This window comes from Arvicola amphibius, chromosome 18 (assembly GCF_903992535.2).
Source record: "Arvicola amphibius chromosome 18, mArvAmp1.2, whole genome shotgun sequence".
NCBI lineage: Eukaryota > Metazoa > Chordata > Mammalia > Rodentia > Cricetidae > Arvicola > Arvicola amphibius.
The window spans coordinates 5,591,686-5,611,659 of record NC_052064.1 but is presented as its reverse complement, the minus strand read 5'-3'; the positions used below and the strand labels follow the sequence as shown (position 1 = coordinate 5,611,659).

The 19,974-nt window shown below is 44.2% G+C and overlaps 1 protein-coding gene across 4 annotated transcripts in view; it reads left to right on the top strand.

The window, feature by feature from the left end:
- Positions 1-2,434: 2,434 nt before the first annotated feature.
- Napepld (N-acyl phosphatidylethanolamine phospholipase D) overlaps positions 2,435-19,974 on the top strand; it is a 43,275-nt gene continuing 25,735 nt past the window's right edge. For 2 of the 4 annotated variants that reach the window (XR_005283732.1, XM_038315221.1), the window contains exons 1-2: positions 2,435-2,635; positions 19,120-19,429. Coding sequence is in view for 3 of the 4 variants with exons in the window: in XM_038315221.1 (XP_038171149.1) it covers positions 19,136-19,429 (294 nt within the window). In the remaining variant the exon portion in view is untranslated. Of the gene's footprint in view, positions 2,636-3,037; positions 3,392-19,119; positions 19,430-19,974 lie in introns of those variants that run through there. The other 2 variants (XM_038315223.1, XM_038315224.1) reach the window with 2 other exon arrangements.

Genomic DNA, 19,974 nt, shown 5'->3' with positions numbered 1-19,974 from the left:
CAACTTTGAGATTTCTTTTTTTCCCTTACTTATATTTTTTAATTGTTAAAAAAATCTTTGAGTGGGTTGTTTCATAAATACAGACTAAATTAAAGTCTTCTAGAATAGTTCTCTAGTGTGGGCCTCCAGAAAAAAAATTACAATGGCCAACAGCTACTTTTAGAGACTTGTATTAATTACTCTTCTTTGTGACATTGCTATTTAAAAATCAGCAACTTAGAGAACAAACAGTTGCCATTGTATTCCGTGTGTTCCGCTTCCTAAGGGTAAGCGTGGCATAAGTGGGAAAGACAAATCAAGCTCCCTCGGGTCAGCTGGTTAGAGTCTAAAATTAAACCATGAGCAAAATGCTTAGGGTGCAATGTTCATTTTGTTCTGAGCGGAGGAAAGCAAGCCAGAGTTTTTGCCTTGCAGGACAAAATTTGTTATACTGATTTGCTTCTTTTCATTTGTCTGGGGAAAACACCTGATTCTTACACAGTTCTAAAACTTCTGTAGTATTTGAGGGGGCGGGGAAACAAACCTCGCTGAATATTGTGTGCTAAGAGTAAGTCATTCGTACTAGGCTTTCCTGGTATGCACAATGAACTCGCTTATCTCAAACACCAGCTCCTCAGAAAAACACCCCCGAGACCTTGTCTCTCCATCAGAGCTATAAGGGTTGTTCCATTTTATAACCCAGAGACTCCCACTTTGTGCTGAGGTGACCACTTTATGAACTTGATGACATGCCAAAAGAGACTTTTTTAAAAAAAATAAAAATATTGGTAGGATTTATGGACTAAACCCTTGTCAGGAGTACTGGAATGATCTGTGCTGGTCTGTGCTGGACTAATGAGGCATGGATGTAAATTGTTCCTCCAAACAATGCTCGACAAACCCCTGTAATTCACTTACATTTTATCTTTTTAACCCTTCAAAGGAACTTCAAACCCTTTCCAAAGGGGACACATTGTATATTCACCACCATCTGTGCTCCTTGAATTGCAATTCTAAGACCTTCAAATAAACACTTAAAGAAAAAAAAAAACAACAACACTTAAAACCTCATCTGCCCTATTTGGATGGAAATATATATTGAAAGTATCAAGTAAATATTCTAGTTGGATTTTACTGCAGCAAGTAAGATGTATGACTGGGTAGTATATTAGTAAGCTCAGAAAAACAAGCCAGCAAGCAAAGGCCTGTTCAATCAACCACCCCGCAGAGCTACAAGACTTTCTGGTCCCATCACGAAACTTGGAGTATGGTCTGAGCAGTCACGATGGAAGGGAACTGTTGTTTTCTTAGGTTTGGAAATGCTATTGTGGGTAGGAAACCAGAATCTTTCTTCTTACAAGAGTCGGTTAGACGATGTATTTTGATATGTGAAACTTCCTCAAACAGCATAAGAATGAACATCCAAGTTTGTCTGTATAAAATGTTTTCATAGCGACTGATAGCATAAGAGCAAGAAATGGCATGTTTAAAGTCCCTTAGCAAAGGACACTAACAAAGGCATCGGAGCAGTGGTTTCAATTCTTCCTTTGGGTTTATAGTACTGTCACTTTTTTTTTTTTAATTTTGCTGATGCACGCCAAGTGTTATTGAGCCCCACCCAGGTACAAAGGAGCTGTTAAGCGTATATTAAACTTGAAACAAACAAAACAAATAAGCCGATCAGTTACAACTGTAAGCTACCCAGAGGGAAAACATTATAGAGCTGCAAGATGTTCTGTAGTATTAGATGGTTATATATTCACTGTCTAAAGGCGTTATAGTTTGGCTTGCATTTTCCTATCATAAGTGTACGAACGCCCGGTGTTTCTTTTTCATTTTTGCCAATACAGTCTCAGATAGCTTATTTGGTTCTGGTCTATGCACATATCCCAGAAAAGCTTTCAGAGTTTGCTTTTTGTTTTTTACACATCCACTCATTACTGAATTCTATATACCTTTGTAAGTTACTTCTTGAAATAATTTCAATCAGCTAAGAAATGCAGAATCAATTTTATAATGTTTGGGCCTTACTCTGGTATTTCAGAAAGCCATATATTTAGTAGAGCAGCAATTACCAGAAGACTGACATAATTTTAGACGTAACTGAGCACAGAAGGTAGGCACCGTCGACACTCCGTAGTTACACGACAGAAAGCTAAAACTAGTGCCTCTGTAACCAGGCCCTTAAGTCAAAGTCCATGCTGTGCCCTTTGGCCAGCCGGATCCCACTGGTTTTAGCAACCATCACTGGGGTCCAGGAATGCGTTCTCGTGACCTCTGGTGCAGGGCTCGGAGCCAATCTGGCAGTGGTCCGAGGGCCCTGCCTACGAGTTCACTCGTTGTGCTCACTTTATCAAGATGGCCTGGAGGCCTCGGCGCCTTAGCTCGCGGGGCAGCGGGTGACGCGGGGTGTGACTTGGCTGCGGCGGTCGGGGACCGCGCCAGCCCCGAAGATGGCGAGGCGGCGCGCGCTCAGGCGCTGCGTGCAGCTCTTAGCGCCCTCGGCGGAGCTGGAGCGGCGGGGCCGAGGGCGAAGGAGCGCGGGCGGAGGGCGTCTCGGCATCGCCCGCGGCTCCGGGGAGCGCTGGCCCCCAGGATTAGCGACCACAGCCGGGGAGACGCCACGCCGGGAGCGCCCGACCGCCCTCGGTGCAAGGTGAGCCCGTCCTTCGCCCCGCCCCTCACGAGCTGGCTCCGCCCCTCCAGCCTTTGCTCCACTCCGTTCCCCCTCTGACTCCGCCCCGCCCCCTGCAAGCTGGCTCCGTTCCACTCCGTTCCCCCTCTAGCCCCGCCCCTCGCGATCTGGCCCCGCCCCCTCCAGCCTTTGCTCCACTCCGTCACGTCCTCTGACCCGACCCGCCCCTCGCGAGCTGGCTCCGCCCCTCAAGCCTTCGCTCCACTGCGCCCGCCCTCTGACCCGTTCCCGCCTCTAACTCCGCCCCTCGCGAGCTGGCTCCGTCCCTCAAGCCTTCGCTCCACTCCGTCCCGCCTCTAACCCCGCCCTTTAGCCACGCCCCCGGACCTGGCCCCGCCCCCCGCGCTGCGCGCCTCCGGGAAGCCACCCTGCAGTTATCTTCGCGGGAGGTGGTTTCCAGGGCCGCGGTTCTTCTCGGCGGGTTCGCGCCTTCGTCGCTGTGTCGGTGTGGAGCAGCCTTTCCACGGGTGTTTGGACACCTCGGAGCACAGCGGGTTGCGATAGGTTTCCACTCCCGAAGTCCTGCCTCCTCCTGGGGATGCTGCATTTGTGAGTGGCAGGCTTCCTTTGAATTACCGTACCTCAGGAGGTGCGGCGCCTGCATCTCTGTAGCCGCCGGGGTGAAGAGCCACTGTGGTTTTAGTCGTCTAGGGGAGAGTAGCTGTATTTGGGGGTCTCGGATCCCGCCGTTCCTGCATTCCAGGTTGCAGCTTCACGGTACGAATTCAGTGGGTGTCTCTTCGTTTGGTTACACGTAAATGAATGGGGTCCACGACTTAGCAGAGCAACTTATTTCCGCTTCTTCTGTATTAGTCACCTTCCTAAATCCATCCCCAAAGCATTCTTGCTTTTTTTTTTCTTCTTAAAGTAAATGTAACTTATTTAACCACAGAATGAGCAAACGCAGGAGGCAGGATGGGGAAGGATGGCGAGAGTCGATTTTTCCCCGTTTGGTGCGTGCTTCTTCGATTACTGAAGGCGGTTCAGATGGTCTCTCCTTCCCCAAGGAGCGCGGTATGACCCTGGTGGTGTGAAATATGCTATCACTGTCTCCAGTGATACCTGGATGATGTGTGACACTCAGTCGGACCCAGAAAACATTAAGGGAAAGAGAACAGTCACGAGTCTCTAAAGAGCCGGGGACTTCTTGCTTTGCTCTTACTGTAGTGTAGGGCGCTTTATAAATTGTGACACCATGGCTTGCTTTTGTACTTTTGGCTTAGCATAAAGTCAGAAAGTCACTCTTGCGACACACACTGCTCTGTAAATTAAGAAATAATTTTCATCTTTATTAACAGATGGAGGTGTAACAGTTCCGTTTCTGCTTTGTCACTTTGGGTAGGAGTGGTTACGATGTGGCTTAGAAAGAAGTTATATAATCTTAAAAGAATGATTATCTGGATCTTAGAGCAGTCTGTATTTTAAAACACTTTTGATTTTTGTTGTAAGAAAATATTAGCTTTGTTAAAGTAAGGGCAAGTATGTGTGTTTACTTTACAGAATCTAAGAGGAATTGAGGCTTTAAAGTGGGTTTACGTCAACTGGAAATATAGCCATACTTTTCAAAGGTTTGGCTTTGTTAACATTTTTGCAGAATTGCTGGCTTCATGAATTTATAGCAAGTGTCCAAGAAACAAAAAGTCTTTAGTGTGTGTCTCATGTCTTTACAGTGCCGTTTACAGTTCCAAATCGGATTGGACAGATTCTACATTCCAAAACTGAGTCTTAAAATTTGCCCAGTCTGACTGTTTGAAAGACATTTTACCATAAGTCTGGGTTGTTTTATTTGATAAGACTTTGGTTATACTTCAGTTGGCTCATCATCCCTATCTGTTTGTTTGAAAGACGTCTTATGTCCCTTTAGATATTTATTTAGAAAGCCAGAGGAATTTTTATGGAAATTTAGTTTGTATTTGGAATTCATATTTGACTCTAAATTTGTTCTCTCTTTGTGTTTTTCCCTCTCAGTGGTGCCTGACTATAGTGAGTTCCCCATTTCCTTTTCACTCTGTGGGAGTAAGAATGTGGCTGCATGGAGTGCCCTGTGTAGTGGGGTGTTTAGACTGAAGTACATGCAAGTAAATGAAGTATTACTAGGGAGATGAATCGTGCTCTTTTGTTAAAGATCATTTTCATCCTGAAAACCTATAAAGGCATATATAAACTTGGCATAAAAATCAATTCCAGCGATTTCCACTGTAAGGTTCAAGTAATCTTTCCTTCTAATTCCTACATGTCTATAACTTAGTGCTTTACCTGACATTTTTTTAATTTAGTAACTATTGATTATGTATTTATTTTATTAATTGACGATTACAACAGATTATATATATTCTTGGATGGCCCCAAGTATACATATACGGTAGACATACACAGTCTATTGTCAACTAACCTTCAATGATGTATTATAACTTAATAGTTTTTCAAGCTCTCTCAAGATGCTTTAGGCCAACAACTCAGGTTCAGGTTAGACAGATGAAGCAGCCAAGCCAAGATAGCTCAGTGTAGGCTACCAACGCAATATAGACAGCACCCTCAACTGTATAAAAAGTTGGGAACAGTCATTATCATTGGCTATGAAGGCGTAGGACTACATTTAGATGGATCAGCATAATTCAGAAGTGTGACTGGAAAGCAATTCTTACTGCTGGGTGTGGGAGTGCGTGCTTGAAATCCCAGCATTTAGGATACAGAGCCAGGCTGAGGGCTTGTGAGTAGGCAGCTAGGCTTGGCAACACAGAAATTTCTAGCCCCGCTTGGGGATACTAGTAAGACTGTATGAGAAAAAGAAAGGGGAGAAGGAAAGATGAATTCGGCTTTATCAGGGCAGGTTTTTGTGTTTATGGAGTTGGAACCTTCCCATTTTAAGGAGAACCGACATACAAACAGTAAATGTCTGACAAATTCTGTTTGATTTTTGTAGTCCTCCTCAGTTATACGAATAAAGTTGTGAGGGTAAAGAGACACTTGGCTTTCTCGTTGTTATTAACAGTCCTTACGCTGATTCTTGTCAGTTTTACTCAGCAGACCCCTGCCCTGCAGCTATTAGATAATCACAGTAATTTGTTTTGGAAGTGAACTTTCGGTGTTTGAAGTCCCTTTGCTTAACCTACAAAGATGTTTGTTCCCCTTTTAAGTGTGTGTCTTTAGCTTGCTTAGAGAGCTCATGGAAAGCTAAATCTCCTTCTTCCACTGTAGTTAAAGTAACTAATAAAAGATCGAAGTATCTGGCTTTAAATTCCTTTTTTCCTTTTAAATAAACAGAGTCCTGAACACGATGTAGAACATGTTTTTTCTCTCCCCTGTACTGACCCTCTTCTGTGAGCACTGCTCTAAGGATTTTTAGGTGACATCTAGTCTTGCTTATCTGAGGATAATTAAGGGGCAAGCATGGTTAATGGGATAGTCTAGACTCCTGGACAGATCCAGACTCTGGGGACACCATATGACTCTATGGTCTGACTTGCTCTGCCTGTAAAAAGGTCACATATGTGATGGCCTTTATTGTTGGATAGAGTCAAATGGGAAGAAACCCTGGAGAGTAGAGACTTGGTTCAGCGTCTTTAGCTTGTGGGTCTACTTCTCTCATAAAAGCTGAGCTTTTATGACATCTCAAAACTGGGCTGTTACCATTTCACAGAGGTGATCTCCTTTAATCGTTGAGGGAATGTTGATTCCTTCAGCTTGGCTTGGTTTTCTATGTAAACATTTTATCTCTTGTATGTACATGTGTGCTGTTTGTAGCCTATTGATTTTTAAATGGGATTAATGCTGATGCACGTACGTTGAGTATCCTTCCAGTAAAGAATTTCACCTAATAAATTTTGATGTTCTCAGCAGCATGGTTAAGCACAACTTTGTTATTTCTTTTTGCATGGCCATTCAGATATTTTCCAGCTCGTGCTTTTAAGACAGCGTTTTACCTTTGATTTGGTGTAAGTGGCCACACTTGGTAAACTTTGTTGGCTACAAGGATGTATTTGTGTTGTTGAGGAGGAGGCATCGGCATTGGAAGGACCAGGGCTTTACAGAATTCGGGGCTTACAATGTGAATAATAGAAAGTTTCCCAAACTAAATACAGGCTCCCTGCCTGAAGATGTCTCTCTGTGGAAGGATAAAATGCGGGCTGAGCTTACGACATCTTTTCAAAGCAAAGAAAGTATCTTCAAGGCACGGTGTACACTTTCTTTTCATATGACCGAAACACAGAATGTTATTACTAATTTGTTAATGAATCATTGATTATCTGTTGATGGGTCTTTGTATAATTTCAACTCAGAACAATTAATTAATTAAAGTAGTATAATTTGAAAAGCATCTAAGATTAAAAGAATATTTTTTCTTTTCTTAAAAATTTCTTTAATTTTATTGTATGTGCTTTGTTGCAAGGGTGTCAGATCCCCTGGAACTGAGTTACAGACAGGTGTGAGCTGCCATATGGGTGCTGGGAATAGAACCTGGGTCCTCTGGAAGGGCCAGCCAGTGTTCTTAACCACTGAGCCATCTCTTCAGCCCCTGAGTAATTTTTTTCGAGGAACTGGTGCTTAATGAGTGTCAATGAAGAGCTTCTTACTTTGGAAAAAAAAAAACACATTATTGAAAGAAAATTAGGTGAACCTTTTCTCTGTGTCAATACTGGTAACTCGTGAACTGTTGGTTCTATTAGATTTAGCTTAATCAATGGAAAGCATGGACTTTGGGGTTTGATCAGTGTGGATCAGATCCTGAGAGTCAACTGTTACTAACGTCTTGACTTTATACAAGTCCTGTCTTAGGTGTTGTTTTGTAAGCGCTCTTAAACCTTCCAGTTACGGCCATTGTATTGGGGCATTTTTGAAAGTTGTTTGAATATGTTTATCCTCCACATGGAAGAAGTGGAAACCCGGTCTGTTTGGACAGTGTATTTAGCACTATTCTTTGGTGTGGGCTCCAGATGGCTTCGTAGTAAGATGCAGGAGGATCCAGTGATTTCCTTTCTCTTCAGCAGAATATGACCAACATGGCCATCCCTTGCTGGAAGGCTGAAGATGGAGCTGCTCAGCTGGTGTTATACCTAAGCAGAACAGGGGAGATTGGATTTTATGGGGGACCCTCCCAGCTGTTCCCATGACTTTTTCACAGTTAATAGAGTTAGTGGGAGTGCCCTCTGTTGACTTAAGTCTTTCTGTCCTTTACTTTCGCTTCCCTCTTTATTTGATTTCCAGCAGGTGCAAAAAAAAAAAAAAAGCTCCAAGGCCAGCCTGGTCTACAAGAGCTAGCTCCAGGACAGGCTCTAGAAACTACAGGGAAACCCTGTCTCGAAAAACCAAAAAAAAAAAAAAAAAAAAAAAAAAAAAAAAAAAAAAAAAGCTCCATTCCCCCTCTGTCCTCTATGGAAAGCAATTAGAAGCTTTTGTTCATTTCACAAGTATTTGTTAGCACTTAGCACTTGTGAATTGCTGCTAGGTATTGTAACAAACAATGTGAATTATTACTGATTGTATTTTTTCCCCCCTTGGCTTGGTTCCCTGGGAGCAGAGCCAAATTAAAGACTCAAGTGAACGGAATCTGAGTCTGTAACTTAACAAACGTTATAGGTGGCAAGGTGGCCTTTCTACTCTAGTACTAGGTTTACGGCATTTACGTAGGACAGGGTGTGTGACTGTGGGAGAGGCCACTCATGATAGGTACCCGCAAAGCTAGCCTGAATTCTAGCACTCCAGAGAGACCCGCGGGACCTTCCTAAGTGCCTGAACCCCTAAGTACAATCATGGTTCCACCCTTCACATTCATCAGAACCAACCACGGGTCCCCTTTTGAGTCTTCACTGGGTAGCCTCAGGCACAGTTTAAAAATCTTCAGTGGTGGTGGCGGTGGCGCAGAGGCAGGTAGATCTCTGTGAGTTCGAGGCCAGCCTGGCCTACAGAGCGAGTTCTAGGACAGCCTGTGATGGAGGAGGGTCATCTATCTATGCGTTACTTTTATTGGTTAATAAAGAAACTGCCTTGGCCCTTTAATAGGACAGAAAATTAGGTAGGTGGAGTAGACAGAGCAGAATTGTGGGAGAAAGAAAGCAGAGTCAGGCAGATGCCTCAGGCAGACGCCATGCCTCTCCTCTCCAAGAGAGACTCAGGTTAAGATCTCTCCTGGTAAGCCACCCCTCATGGTCCTACACAGATTACTAAATATGGGTTAAAGCAAGATGTGAAAATTAGCCAATAAAAGGCTGAAACTAATGGGCCAGGCAGTGTTTAAATGAATGCAGTTTCCATGTAATTATTTCTGGTAAAGCTAGCCGGGTGGCGGGAAGCAGCCCGCCTCATCTCAACAAGCCTCGACTACACAGAGAAACCCTGTCTCCAAAAACAAACATCTTCACAGTTTAATTCTGATGTACAGTTGGTGTTGATAACCAGAGGTGTAAGGCTTTGTTCTGAGCTGGACAGGAACTAGTCTAAGAAGACTTATCAGTCACAGGCTGATCGTGGTCCTTGGTGTTTGTTTTTGTTTTTTTTTTTTTTTTTTTTTTTGTTTTTCGAGACAGGGTTTCTCTGTGGCTTTGGAGCCTGTCCTGGAACTAGCTCTTGTAGACCAGGCTGGTCTCGAACTCACAGAGATCCACCTGCCTCTGCCTCCCGAGTGCTGGGATTAAAGGCGTGCGCCACCACCGCCCGGCTTTTGTTTTGTTTTTTAAGATTTATTTATTTATTATGTATACAATATTCTGCAGGCCTGCAGGCCAGAAGAGGGCACCAGAACACATTACAGATAGTTCTGAGCTACCATGTGGTTGCTGGGAACTGAACTCAGGACCTCAGGAAGAGCAGTCAGTGCTTTTAACCTCTGAGCCACCTCTCCAGCCACCTAAGGTCCTTTCTTGACAACTTGGTTTGACCAGTGAGAGGAGGTGGGGTGTTTTGGGATAAGCAATCTTTGATTGAGGAGACTAGACACTGAAATACTGTAGTGCATGATGTGTCCATAGTGAGCTGACCTTGCCTGGCTTCTGTGCTGTGGGAATTGCTGGGTCACTGACGTTTGCAATCTTTGCTTTCAGGGGACAGTGAAGAGAGATGAAGGGAATGGTAGAGAAGATTATTATTTTCAATACCAAGGGACTTTCAAGTGGTGTGGGATAATTGTCTGTATTCTGTCAATCATGTTTTAAATAAACGCTGATTGGCCAGGCAGGAAGTATAGGCGGGTCAACCAGACAGGAAGTAGAGGCAGGGTGATGAGAACAGGAGAATTCTGGGAAGCAGGAAGCTCCCTCGGCAGTCCTGCCCAGATCACCAAAGAAGCAGGATGTGATCTGCCTCCCTGAAAAAGATACTGAGCCATGTGGCTAACATAGATAAGAATAATGGGTTAATATATGTTATAAGAGCTAATACAAAGTTTGAGCTAATGGGCCAATTGGTTTTATAACTTATAGAGACCTCTGTATGATTTTCTTTGGGACCTCACAATTGTGGGAACCGGGCAGGACAGAAACCCCAACAAGCCGGCCCTCATGTTACATTCAAGGCTTGTGAATCCAGAATGAGCTCTGGAGCTGGTAGGAGTCTTGGGTACAGTAGTCTTCTTACTTTTAAGATGTGTGTGAATTCCCAGAACACTAGGATATCTGTTATTCAGATATAAAAGCGAAGACACATTCTAGAGCTGATTCCGTTTCTTTTTATTTATGCCATTGTCTTTAGTTCAAATATATCAGTGTTGGAGTGTAATACAACAGTGGTTTATAGTTACTGAAGATTTACTGTGTGCCAGAGACTGGACTAAGAATTATGAAGCTAAAGCATAGAAAAGAATATGAAAATGGCCATGTTTGTATGTATGTATGTATGTATGTATGTATGTATGTATTCTTTTGGTTTTTTGAGATAGGATTTCTCTGTGTAACAGCTCTGGCTGTCCTGGAACTCACTCTGTAGACCAGGCTGGTCTCGAACTCACAGAGATCCACCTGCCTCTGCCTCCTGAGTGCTGGGATTAAAGGTGTGCACCACCACCGCCTGGCCGATAACCACTTCTTAGTAATTATGTTGTTTTAAAATATGCTTGTATAGCTTACTACATGCTCCTTTCCCTGTTCATTAGCAGCATGTACCGAGTTGAGCTTATGGGTCTCTGCCTGTTTGAACCTATGCTTTATTGGTTGGCCTGAAACTGCCTGGGGGCCGCCCTTGGATGCTTGGTCTGCCCTGAAGAGGCCTGGATGGTCGAGCAGGGTCTGACCTCAGCAGTGCCTTGGGCCTGGGCTCCTTGTAAAAATCTTTCCTAGCTGTTGTCGTTGCTTTTTCTCTACCTCTTTCTTTTAAAGGATGCGACACCTATGGCATCTTGAGCAGAGTAAGTCTGCCATTCAGCCACTTCAGAAGGTCAGCTCTGGGCTCCATCAACCTTTAGTAATTCTCATGTTTTATGTCCCCCACCATGTCCAACACACACACACACACACACACACACACACACACACACACCCCAAGTCCCGTGTTGGCAGACATTCGGGAGGCTATGGGTCCTTTCAGCATCACGGACCCCGTGTGTCACATGACCATCCGTGTGACCTACTTGCAGTGTAGGGTTCCTCACTGCTCTGTGAACCTGGGTCACTGGTGTTGGAAGTGCTTTATTCTGAAGACTACCATGTTTATCCTCCAAAGCTGACCGTCTATACACAGGTGGCATACAGGTGGCAAGCCAGCATCTGTATGGCTGTTTGGAGCTAGAGTGAAAGCTTCCCCCACCCCCTTCCTCCTTCCCTTAGGACTTGGAAAACTAGATCGTGAGTGGTCAAACAGTGTTTGTTAAACACGACACGACAGGGCTTTAGCACGGTCGCTCTCTGGTTATATCTAGCGTCAGGTTTGCCGTACAGCCTCCTCCGTAAGGTCTTCTTGTGCCCTGACAGACCACGGGCCTATCTTTACCCCGTGACGTCCCACGCCCAGTGCCTGCTCTCAGGTAACAGCCCTCTGCCAAGCTCTTTCCAGTTGGCTCAGGAAAGCGGCTGCACAGAGAGCTTTCTCCCAGGCGTGGTGAAGTGGGGCGGGCTGGCTAGGGCGAGCCCCAGCGAGAGGAGACAGGTGCTTGGTAGCCAGAGCTGAGTCTTGTCGTAGCTAAAGGTCGTCACAGTCCCAGAGGTGGAAGGGACGTCAGCGCTATGGCCCAGTCCTCTCATTTTATAGGCGAATGAAAGCGAGCCTCAGCCAAGTTAGCTGACTTTTGACGCAGGGTTGGAGCACTAAGCCAAGTCAAACCAAGCTGCGCACTGCTGTCCTCTCATCCCTCGGGAGCTGCGCAGACGCCCGTGCTCCATTTTTTCTCGTGGGCTGCGTTTGCGCAGAAAGGTTTCTTTTATTGTAGCCGGGACAGAGTCAGCGGAGGAAAGAACACACGTTTTGGAGCCATGCTTTGGTTAAGGCATTGGCTTAAGGAAGAGCGAAGGTACCTTTAAGATCATTAGCGTATTTTGAGCTCGGTTTCGTGTTCCACCGAGCATCAGCTTAGCCCCTTCCTTCATCCACCAGCCTCTCCAGCTGTGTAATGCTGTATTGCATCTAGATACTATCACTCCCAGGAACAAAACCCACATTTTGTGGCTAGTATTATTTAAAAGTACTAAAGAAAGGGTAATTATGCCATTTCGAGAAACTTCCATGTCCATTTTCAAATTTTCTGGATTGTCCAGTTGTGTTAAATGGTGTTTAAATGGTGTTTTATAAGTGTTTTTTGGTTTGGTTTTGTTTTTTAAAAAGACAGGGTTTCTCTGTGCTATAGTGCAGGTTGACCTGGAACTCCTAGAGATCCACCTGCCTCTGCCTCCCAAGTGCTGGGATTAAAGGTGTGCACCACTATCACCCGGCTAAGTTGTTTGTGTTTGTGTTTGGTTTTATTTTTTAAGTTTTATGTATTTGATGCACTTGAGTGTTTTGCCTGCATGCATGTATGTGCACCATGTATGTGTCTCCTGCTTGAAGAGGGTGTGGGAGCCCTTGGACCTGGAGTTAAGGATGGTCATAGTGGCTGAGAACCACACCTGGACCCTCTGTAAGAGCAACAGGTGCTCTTACTCCTAGGGGCTTTGTTTTTAAGCTGTCGTTTATCTTGTTTGGTTGCTTCTAATTCTTATCAGAACCGTACTTTCTTACTTAGACAAAAGGAAAAATATGTAGAGGAGTCATCTGGAGTGTTTATATATTTTAGTGACGTAAAATCTTTTAATAGGCCATGAAGTGACTTTTGAGTCAATGTACTGAATTAGCCTTATAGCTAAGAATATCTAAAGCCTTTGGTAATGTGCAGTCAGGACACCACTGCTGGGACACCTGTTGTCAGGGCACCCACGGTCCTTGACTCCTTTTGCAAAGAAAACGTGTTCTCAAATTTATATTCCAAAGAGTTGACTTATACTTTGCATTTATTCCTCTCAGAATTTACTATTGAATCTTACATACTTTTGCTTATTTTTTTATGTCAGTTATTTGTTCAAGTATTTTTTCTCTATAACTAGATTAGAACTTTATGAGACAAATTTGAATTATTTTTAAATATGAGCAGATATCGAAATACGATTTCCATAAGGTGTAAGGAAGCAAATGTTTTCGTAGTTTGTTACATAGAATTATTAAGGAAGAAACAGAAGAAGCTCAACACATTTATCTTTTATTTTGAGACTGTCTTCCATCTGGGAAGCATCTCAATTAGGCAAAAATGGCATCTTTTTCAGTCTTTTACCCACTATAAATCCTAACACATGCAATGACCTGCGTTTGTCTGGTACCTCCACATGCTAACACATGGTGTCATTTATTCATTTTAGTTCTGCAAAGAGGCCATCACGTTTAAACAAACACGTTTAAACCTGGGTTCTTGTCTCCTTTGTTAAGACAGTGTTTGGCAGATGTTTAGATGCATGTTATATGTGCATGTATTTAAATGTATACTGTGCGTGTATACTGATTCTGGTATGTTTGAACATTGTTGTAATTCACATAGGTGTGTTCCTCTATGCTGTATAAACTTTCTATTGGCTTGGTTTTCCCGTAGCTTCTGAGCAAAACCGATTAAGCTGAAAGAACAAGGTAAAAATGTGATTGACAGATAATGCCGTGCTTTCTGGTTGGTCGCATGGCGCAGTGAGAACCCTGCATGCAGAACATTTCTCCGCTTTATACAGCATAGCCGAGGCGTGGGCATATTTGCCGCATATCAACTTTCACAGTGCCCGTTGGGGTCTCTCCCTGCATCTTCCTGAATTCAAGGATGGGGAGAGTTCACTCCACCTCCTGAAGCTCTTTATAGATATTTCAGAGAATGGGATGTTACTATTTTCTATCCTATGTTATCTAGCATGTAGTAAAAGGACCCTTCTCTTCAAATCAAGTCAGGGTGAACATACAAATATAAAATTGTAAGTATGGCTTTATTCAGTGTGTGATATGAAAACATAGTTCTGGTATTTTTCAGATGTGACATCAACATTATTGTTGTGTGATAGTCACTTGATGTTTATTAAATGTTGTAGGAGTTCTAATATGCTACTTCATAATTTATGCGAGCGTTGAAGCCCCAAACATATGTTGTACTGTTATGATTTTTTTTTCAAACTTTTCAGATGAGATAAAGCAGGACATTCAGTTCTTGGGAGTTGGCATGTCTTAAATGTCAAATGTACGAGACATTTCTGAAGTAGAGAATTTTTGTTTTTCGAAGGCATTTTACCCATCTGTGCCATTATTGAAGTAAAATATTTGTACTTGGCTGGCTTCTCTTCACCAAATGTCAGGGTTCAGACCTCCCTTTGGTCAGAGATGTGGGGGCTGAGTCCTGGTATTAGATAGGCAATTAATATTCAGGGTACTTGGTGTTTCCTGTATGAAACTGTCATCTTTTTGTAACAGGTGTGTGTTTGAAAAGCTCAAATACAGAGCTTTTCAACACATACAGCTCATGTCTAGTTTTCTCGTCCTTCCACCCCGCGTTTAATGATGCCCTTTGCACGGCTGTTGCTATAGACACGAGCCGAGTGACGAGAGGCTGGTGTTGGGGAGGGAGAGGCCCTCCCCACATGACTCAGCTCCCAAGCTGGCTTTGTGTGTCTCCGTGGCGCTGGACGCAGGTTGTCATTTCCACACTGACTGGATGGCCTCTCGGGACGTGGCCTCCAAAAACATCATTCTAGACGGTCGTGGGTTAGTCCTGTCCATCCTCTCGCTCTCTGGCGGAGACCTGCCTGCGTGTGGTGAGGTCACAGGCAGTCCCGTGACTGCCCATCTTCATGCAGTCCCTTTCCCATCCCACAGATGCAGACAGTCACACAGGACGTCCCTGTGGGGGGCACTTGGTGGCCTCGAGGCAGGAACGAACATATCCGAGGCACACTGGCCAAGGGCTGGTGTTGGAGGCAGGCGGGACACAAGCAGCCAGAACCCTAAGCCTTTCTGAACTGTTCTGCTGATTTATGCAGGTGAAGCCTTGGGGGCCTTTCTCTTTGGTTTTGTTTGCATGAGATTTGCCTATAAAGACCACCCCTGAAGACAGCACGTGTGTGTTTGTGTAGGAATCACGGGAGGTGTAACGTGGGGATGGTCGTTTGGTGTGCAGACCCATTCTATAGATTGATTGGGGAAAAGCCTGAGATCAGAGGCAGGAAAGTGAGCCGACACTGAGGAAATCTGTATTGTCTAGGGAACAAGCATCACCCTCCAGACCCCTCTGCCCTCACCGCCATTCTGAGCAGCGTTAGAGCAGCCTGGATCCCGCCATTGTCCACCGCCATTTGGGGGCATGGACTTGTCTACTTGGAGTCTTGCTTCCCTGCGATACCAATGTTTTAAACCCAGCAGCTCAGAAGTTCGCTTTGACTGGGCTTCTGCCAGGTCTGACTCCTTCCACTTTACAACCCCATCCCCAAGCTTCCAAAACTTCCAGCCATCCAAATGCCGTAACATCTTCCTGATTTCCACTTATTCATTGCCTTGACTCTAGGATTTATTTTTAATGATTTTTCTTCTTGGCTGTTGTCTCATCTTATATTGATTGAGCTATCTGCTTTTGAGTACACCAATTAAAAACTGGAGATTGGCCAGGCAGTGGTGGTGCACACCTTTAATCCCGCAGCTCGGGAGGCAGAGGCAGGTGGATCTCTGTGAGTTCAAGGGTAGCCTTGTTTACAAGAGCTAGTTTTCCCTCCTCTCTCCCCTTTCCTCCTCCCTCCCCTCCCTCCCCTCACCCATCACACCATCCCCCCATCCCCTCCCTCCCCTCCCCATCCTCTCCCCTCCCCTCCCCTCCCCTCCCCTCCCCTCCCCGTCACCTTCCCTTCCTTCCCTTCCCTTCCCTTCCCTTCCCTTCCCTTCCGAGAAGGGTCTCTCATATAGCTAGGTTGTCTTGGAACTTGTTATGTAGAGCAGGCTTGTTTGGAAATCACAAAGATCCCGTCTGTCTCTGCCCGCCTGAGTGTTGGGATTAAAGGTGTGCGCCACCACCGCCTGGCTTCTAAAAGACCCTTTTAAAGCATTTTCAGTGTCTGTGGTTGCCCACAGTATAGACAGCCTTCCTGATGTGGCCGTTCAGGTGAAGGGTGGCCTCCTTCTCTGAATACACCTTTCTTGCTTTGTATGTCCTGCCTCCATGGGACTGCTAAATATTGTCTCCCCAAACCTTATTTTGGTGTAGTTTTCTGGTCTTTGAAGCCAAATGCTTGTTTTTCTTTTTCCCTTTTCACTGTATTTTTTAGCCATGCCAAAATTTAATTAGTAAGTACAGTTACAACCCGAGTCTATATTAAAAGGTGTGTAAATACAGAGACATGTAAGTATATATGGAACGAGTGCACGTATATATCACAGGAGCTATTCATTATCACAGAAGGATGCATGAGGTAAGCTCTTCTATGAGACGTATTGTCTGTCTGCATAATAATGTACACTTATCTACACTCACGGCCTCATCTGATAAATGAACTGAACTTCAGTGGAGGGTCACTGCCTTTGTAAAGGCTTCGGTCTAGGCTTAACTTTGAAGACATAAAAAGTGAGTCTGTGAGAACTGAGACCCTTCCCCCAGGACACTAAGCGTTAGAACATAAGTTAACCAGCCTAGAGAAAAAAGAATTAGCATTTGTGTGTACCAAGCACTTAATGTACGTTATATCATGTCATCCTCTGAACCTCCACAGGGTAGGTAATGATCTTATAGGTGAGAAAAGGGAGCATTAGAAAGGTTGTTTGCCTGAGCTAGGAAGCCTGGGAGCCCCTTTCACGGCCAGGCGCGCCCCGGAGAGGTGTCCGGGCAACAGTGTGTGCTCGGGCTTTTGCTAGCTGCGCTGTGCTTTCTTTCATCAGAGACTGTTCTGCAGGCTGACTGTTCACCCTCAGAGTAGAGGAACAAAATTGGGGCCGCTCCTCCTGGGGTTCGTGGTCTTTTTCTTTCTCAGACACCTTCCTATTTAATCACTCCCGTAGCCATGAAAATAACAGTTGGTTTTCTGTAATTTGTGCTTGTTATTATTGTTGTTTGTTTTTTTAAGGGTTATAAGTGTGTAGTTGTGTATGAGTTGATTGTAAACCAATTAGAAAGTAAGTGTCTGCTAATACAACCCATAGAAGGGCAATGAAGTTCTTCCTAGCAGGTAATGTCATACTTTTAATGTGTTATTTTCCATTTCTAAATATTTTGGTTCTGCGTGATCCACAATCAAGGATTTCAGTATCTTGAGGATGGGTGGTGTGGTAACTGTAGAAACAAGTTCGGGGTAGCAGCTAAAGTTGTCTGAGGGGTGTGTGCCTAGGTTTCCAAGTGCTTTCCTTGACTTAGATGTTTTCATCTTCTCGGAAACCCTAGGAGCCAATTTTGTAGATGGGAAAAACCAAGATGAAGAAAAGGTGGGGAATTTATTCAAAGCTAGGATACTGCAGTGTCTTGGCAGTATCTTGACTGAGTTACTTAGAATTTATGTTGTTACTAGGTTAATTAATGTGCTGTCTCCTTCCTTGGTAGGGGGAGTCTTACTCTCAGGGGGTGGAGTTACACATTATTATCAGTATGATAATAACTAAGCTCATCACTTAGTAGGGTTATATGTTAGTCACCTGAATTACAGAGGCATCATTAAGAAACTAATCAGGTCTTACTTTATTGTAAGACCATTTATAATTATGAAAATAAGGCTATGGAAAGGTGCTGGTGTTAGTTTAGTTTTGGGGTTTTCTGTGACATGTTCCTGAGAGGAGCACTTTAAAAGAACAAGTCACTGTGGGTCACAGAGGTTCCAGTACAGGGTAAAGGGTTCCATGCTTCTGGGCCTGGGGTAGGCTGACGCCATGGCAGAGGGCATGTTGGAGCAGGGAGGCTAGGGAGAAGTAGGAATGTGTCTCTCTTCCAGAGAACATGCCTCCATCCAAGCAGGTACCAGCTTTCATAATTCCTACACCTCCCAATGGTTGATCACTTCATTGATGAAGGCAGAACCCCCATGATCCAGTATTTTCTCAGAAGCTTCACCTCTGAAAACAAGCCTTTATTTTAACACAGGAGCCTTCTTAGGGAGTGTGCTTTGTATCCGTCATAATAGTGCTTCTGTTTACTCTGCAGAATGGCACTGAACAGTGTTCTGTCAGCTGGGAAATAATGTTGTTTTAAGTGACGATGGGGAAGGGACTTTTGAAAGGCTTGGCTGGTTGGTGTGTTGTTCCCCAAGGCAAACGTCTTTCTTTTCATCAAGTAATACTGGATTTTAAAATTGATTTTGCAGCAAGAACATTGGAATGAATACAAATAATATTCTTATAAGGTTGGGCAAATATTGTTGGCTGAGAATGATACTAATATGCTTTTTAAAAAAATATTTATTTATTTATTTATTATGTATACAATAGTCTGCCTACATGTATGCCTGCAGGCCAGTAGAGGGCACCAGACCTCATTACAGATGATTGTGAGCCACCATGTAGTTGCTGGGAATTGAACTCAGGACCTTTGGAAGAGCAGGCAATGCTCTTAACCACTGAGCCATCTCTCCAGCCCCGATACTAATATGCTTTAATGACTGACTTTAATAAGGTTTCTGTTGCTGTGAAGAGACACCATGACCACAGCAACTCTTATAAAGGAAAAACATATTTGGGACAGCTTACATTTTCAAAGGTTCAGTTCGTTATCGTCATGGTGCGACATGGTGGCATGCAGGCAGACGTGGTGCTGGAGAAGGAACTGAGAGTCCTACATCTTGACTTGTGACAGGAAGTGGTCTGAGACACTGGGTGTGACTTGAGCGTATATGCTCCCACAGTGACACACTTTTTCCAGTAAAGCCATACCTGTTCCAACAAAGCCATACCTCCTTAGAATGCCACTCCCTATGTGCTTCTGGGGTCCAGTTACATTTAAACTACTACAATGACTTTTTGTCAAACTTGGTAATCCCCTTTTCCCTTTTTTATTTTCCTTTTTAAAGCTTCTCACCAAAGGACATGGAAGAAGATGAAAACAGCCAGTCTTCAACAACAAGCTGCCAGTATCCCAAAGAAACAGTAAGGAAGCGCCAAAATTCAGTACAGAATTCAGGAGGAAGTGTGTCTTCTAGGTTTTCCAGGAAAAGCTTCAAACTGGATTATAGACTAGAAGAAGACGTAACTAAGTCGAAGAAAGGGAAAGATGGGAGATTCGTTAATCCGTGGCCAACGTGGAAAAACATCTCTATTCCAGCTGTCCTTAGGTGGCTGATAATGGAGAAAGACCACAGCAGTGTCCCAGGCTCCAAAGAGGTAGGCAGATGGATCCATTTCAGAATGCTTTGTGTATACATTAAATACACATGTGTGTGTATGCGCTCTATTTATTTATCTATTTATCATGACCCTCTATTTATCTATCTGCGCTCTTCTCTATATGGTGAGATGTAATGTAAGTTTGAAGAAACAAATGAATCCTATGACCCCTGTCCTCAAGTTCCTGGTTTAGCAGTACAGGACGTGTGTAAATAATCCCTTCCTGTCCGTAGCCAGAGGCTGGGGTAAAGTGCTGTAGAAACAGAGGGGTAGATAGACATGTTCCATTCTGACTGGAAGGGGTCATCGGGAGCGTGTGTGCTGGTCCTTCCTAGAAAGCTATTCCGCAGTGGTTTTCTAGGTCAGGCGATCACGTGACCACACCATGAAGGAGAGCAGTGCGTGGTGTGCTCCAGAGAGTGACAGCTGATAAGGAGTTGGGATATGGAGTCTGCAAAGTAAGGCCTAAAGTGTGTCTTTACTGTTGAATTGTAAAGAACTCTTGCTGTCCCTTGCAGAGCTGATTGGTTGTTGACTGTGGT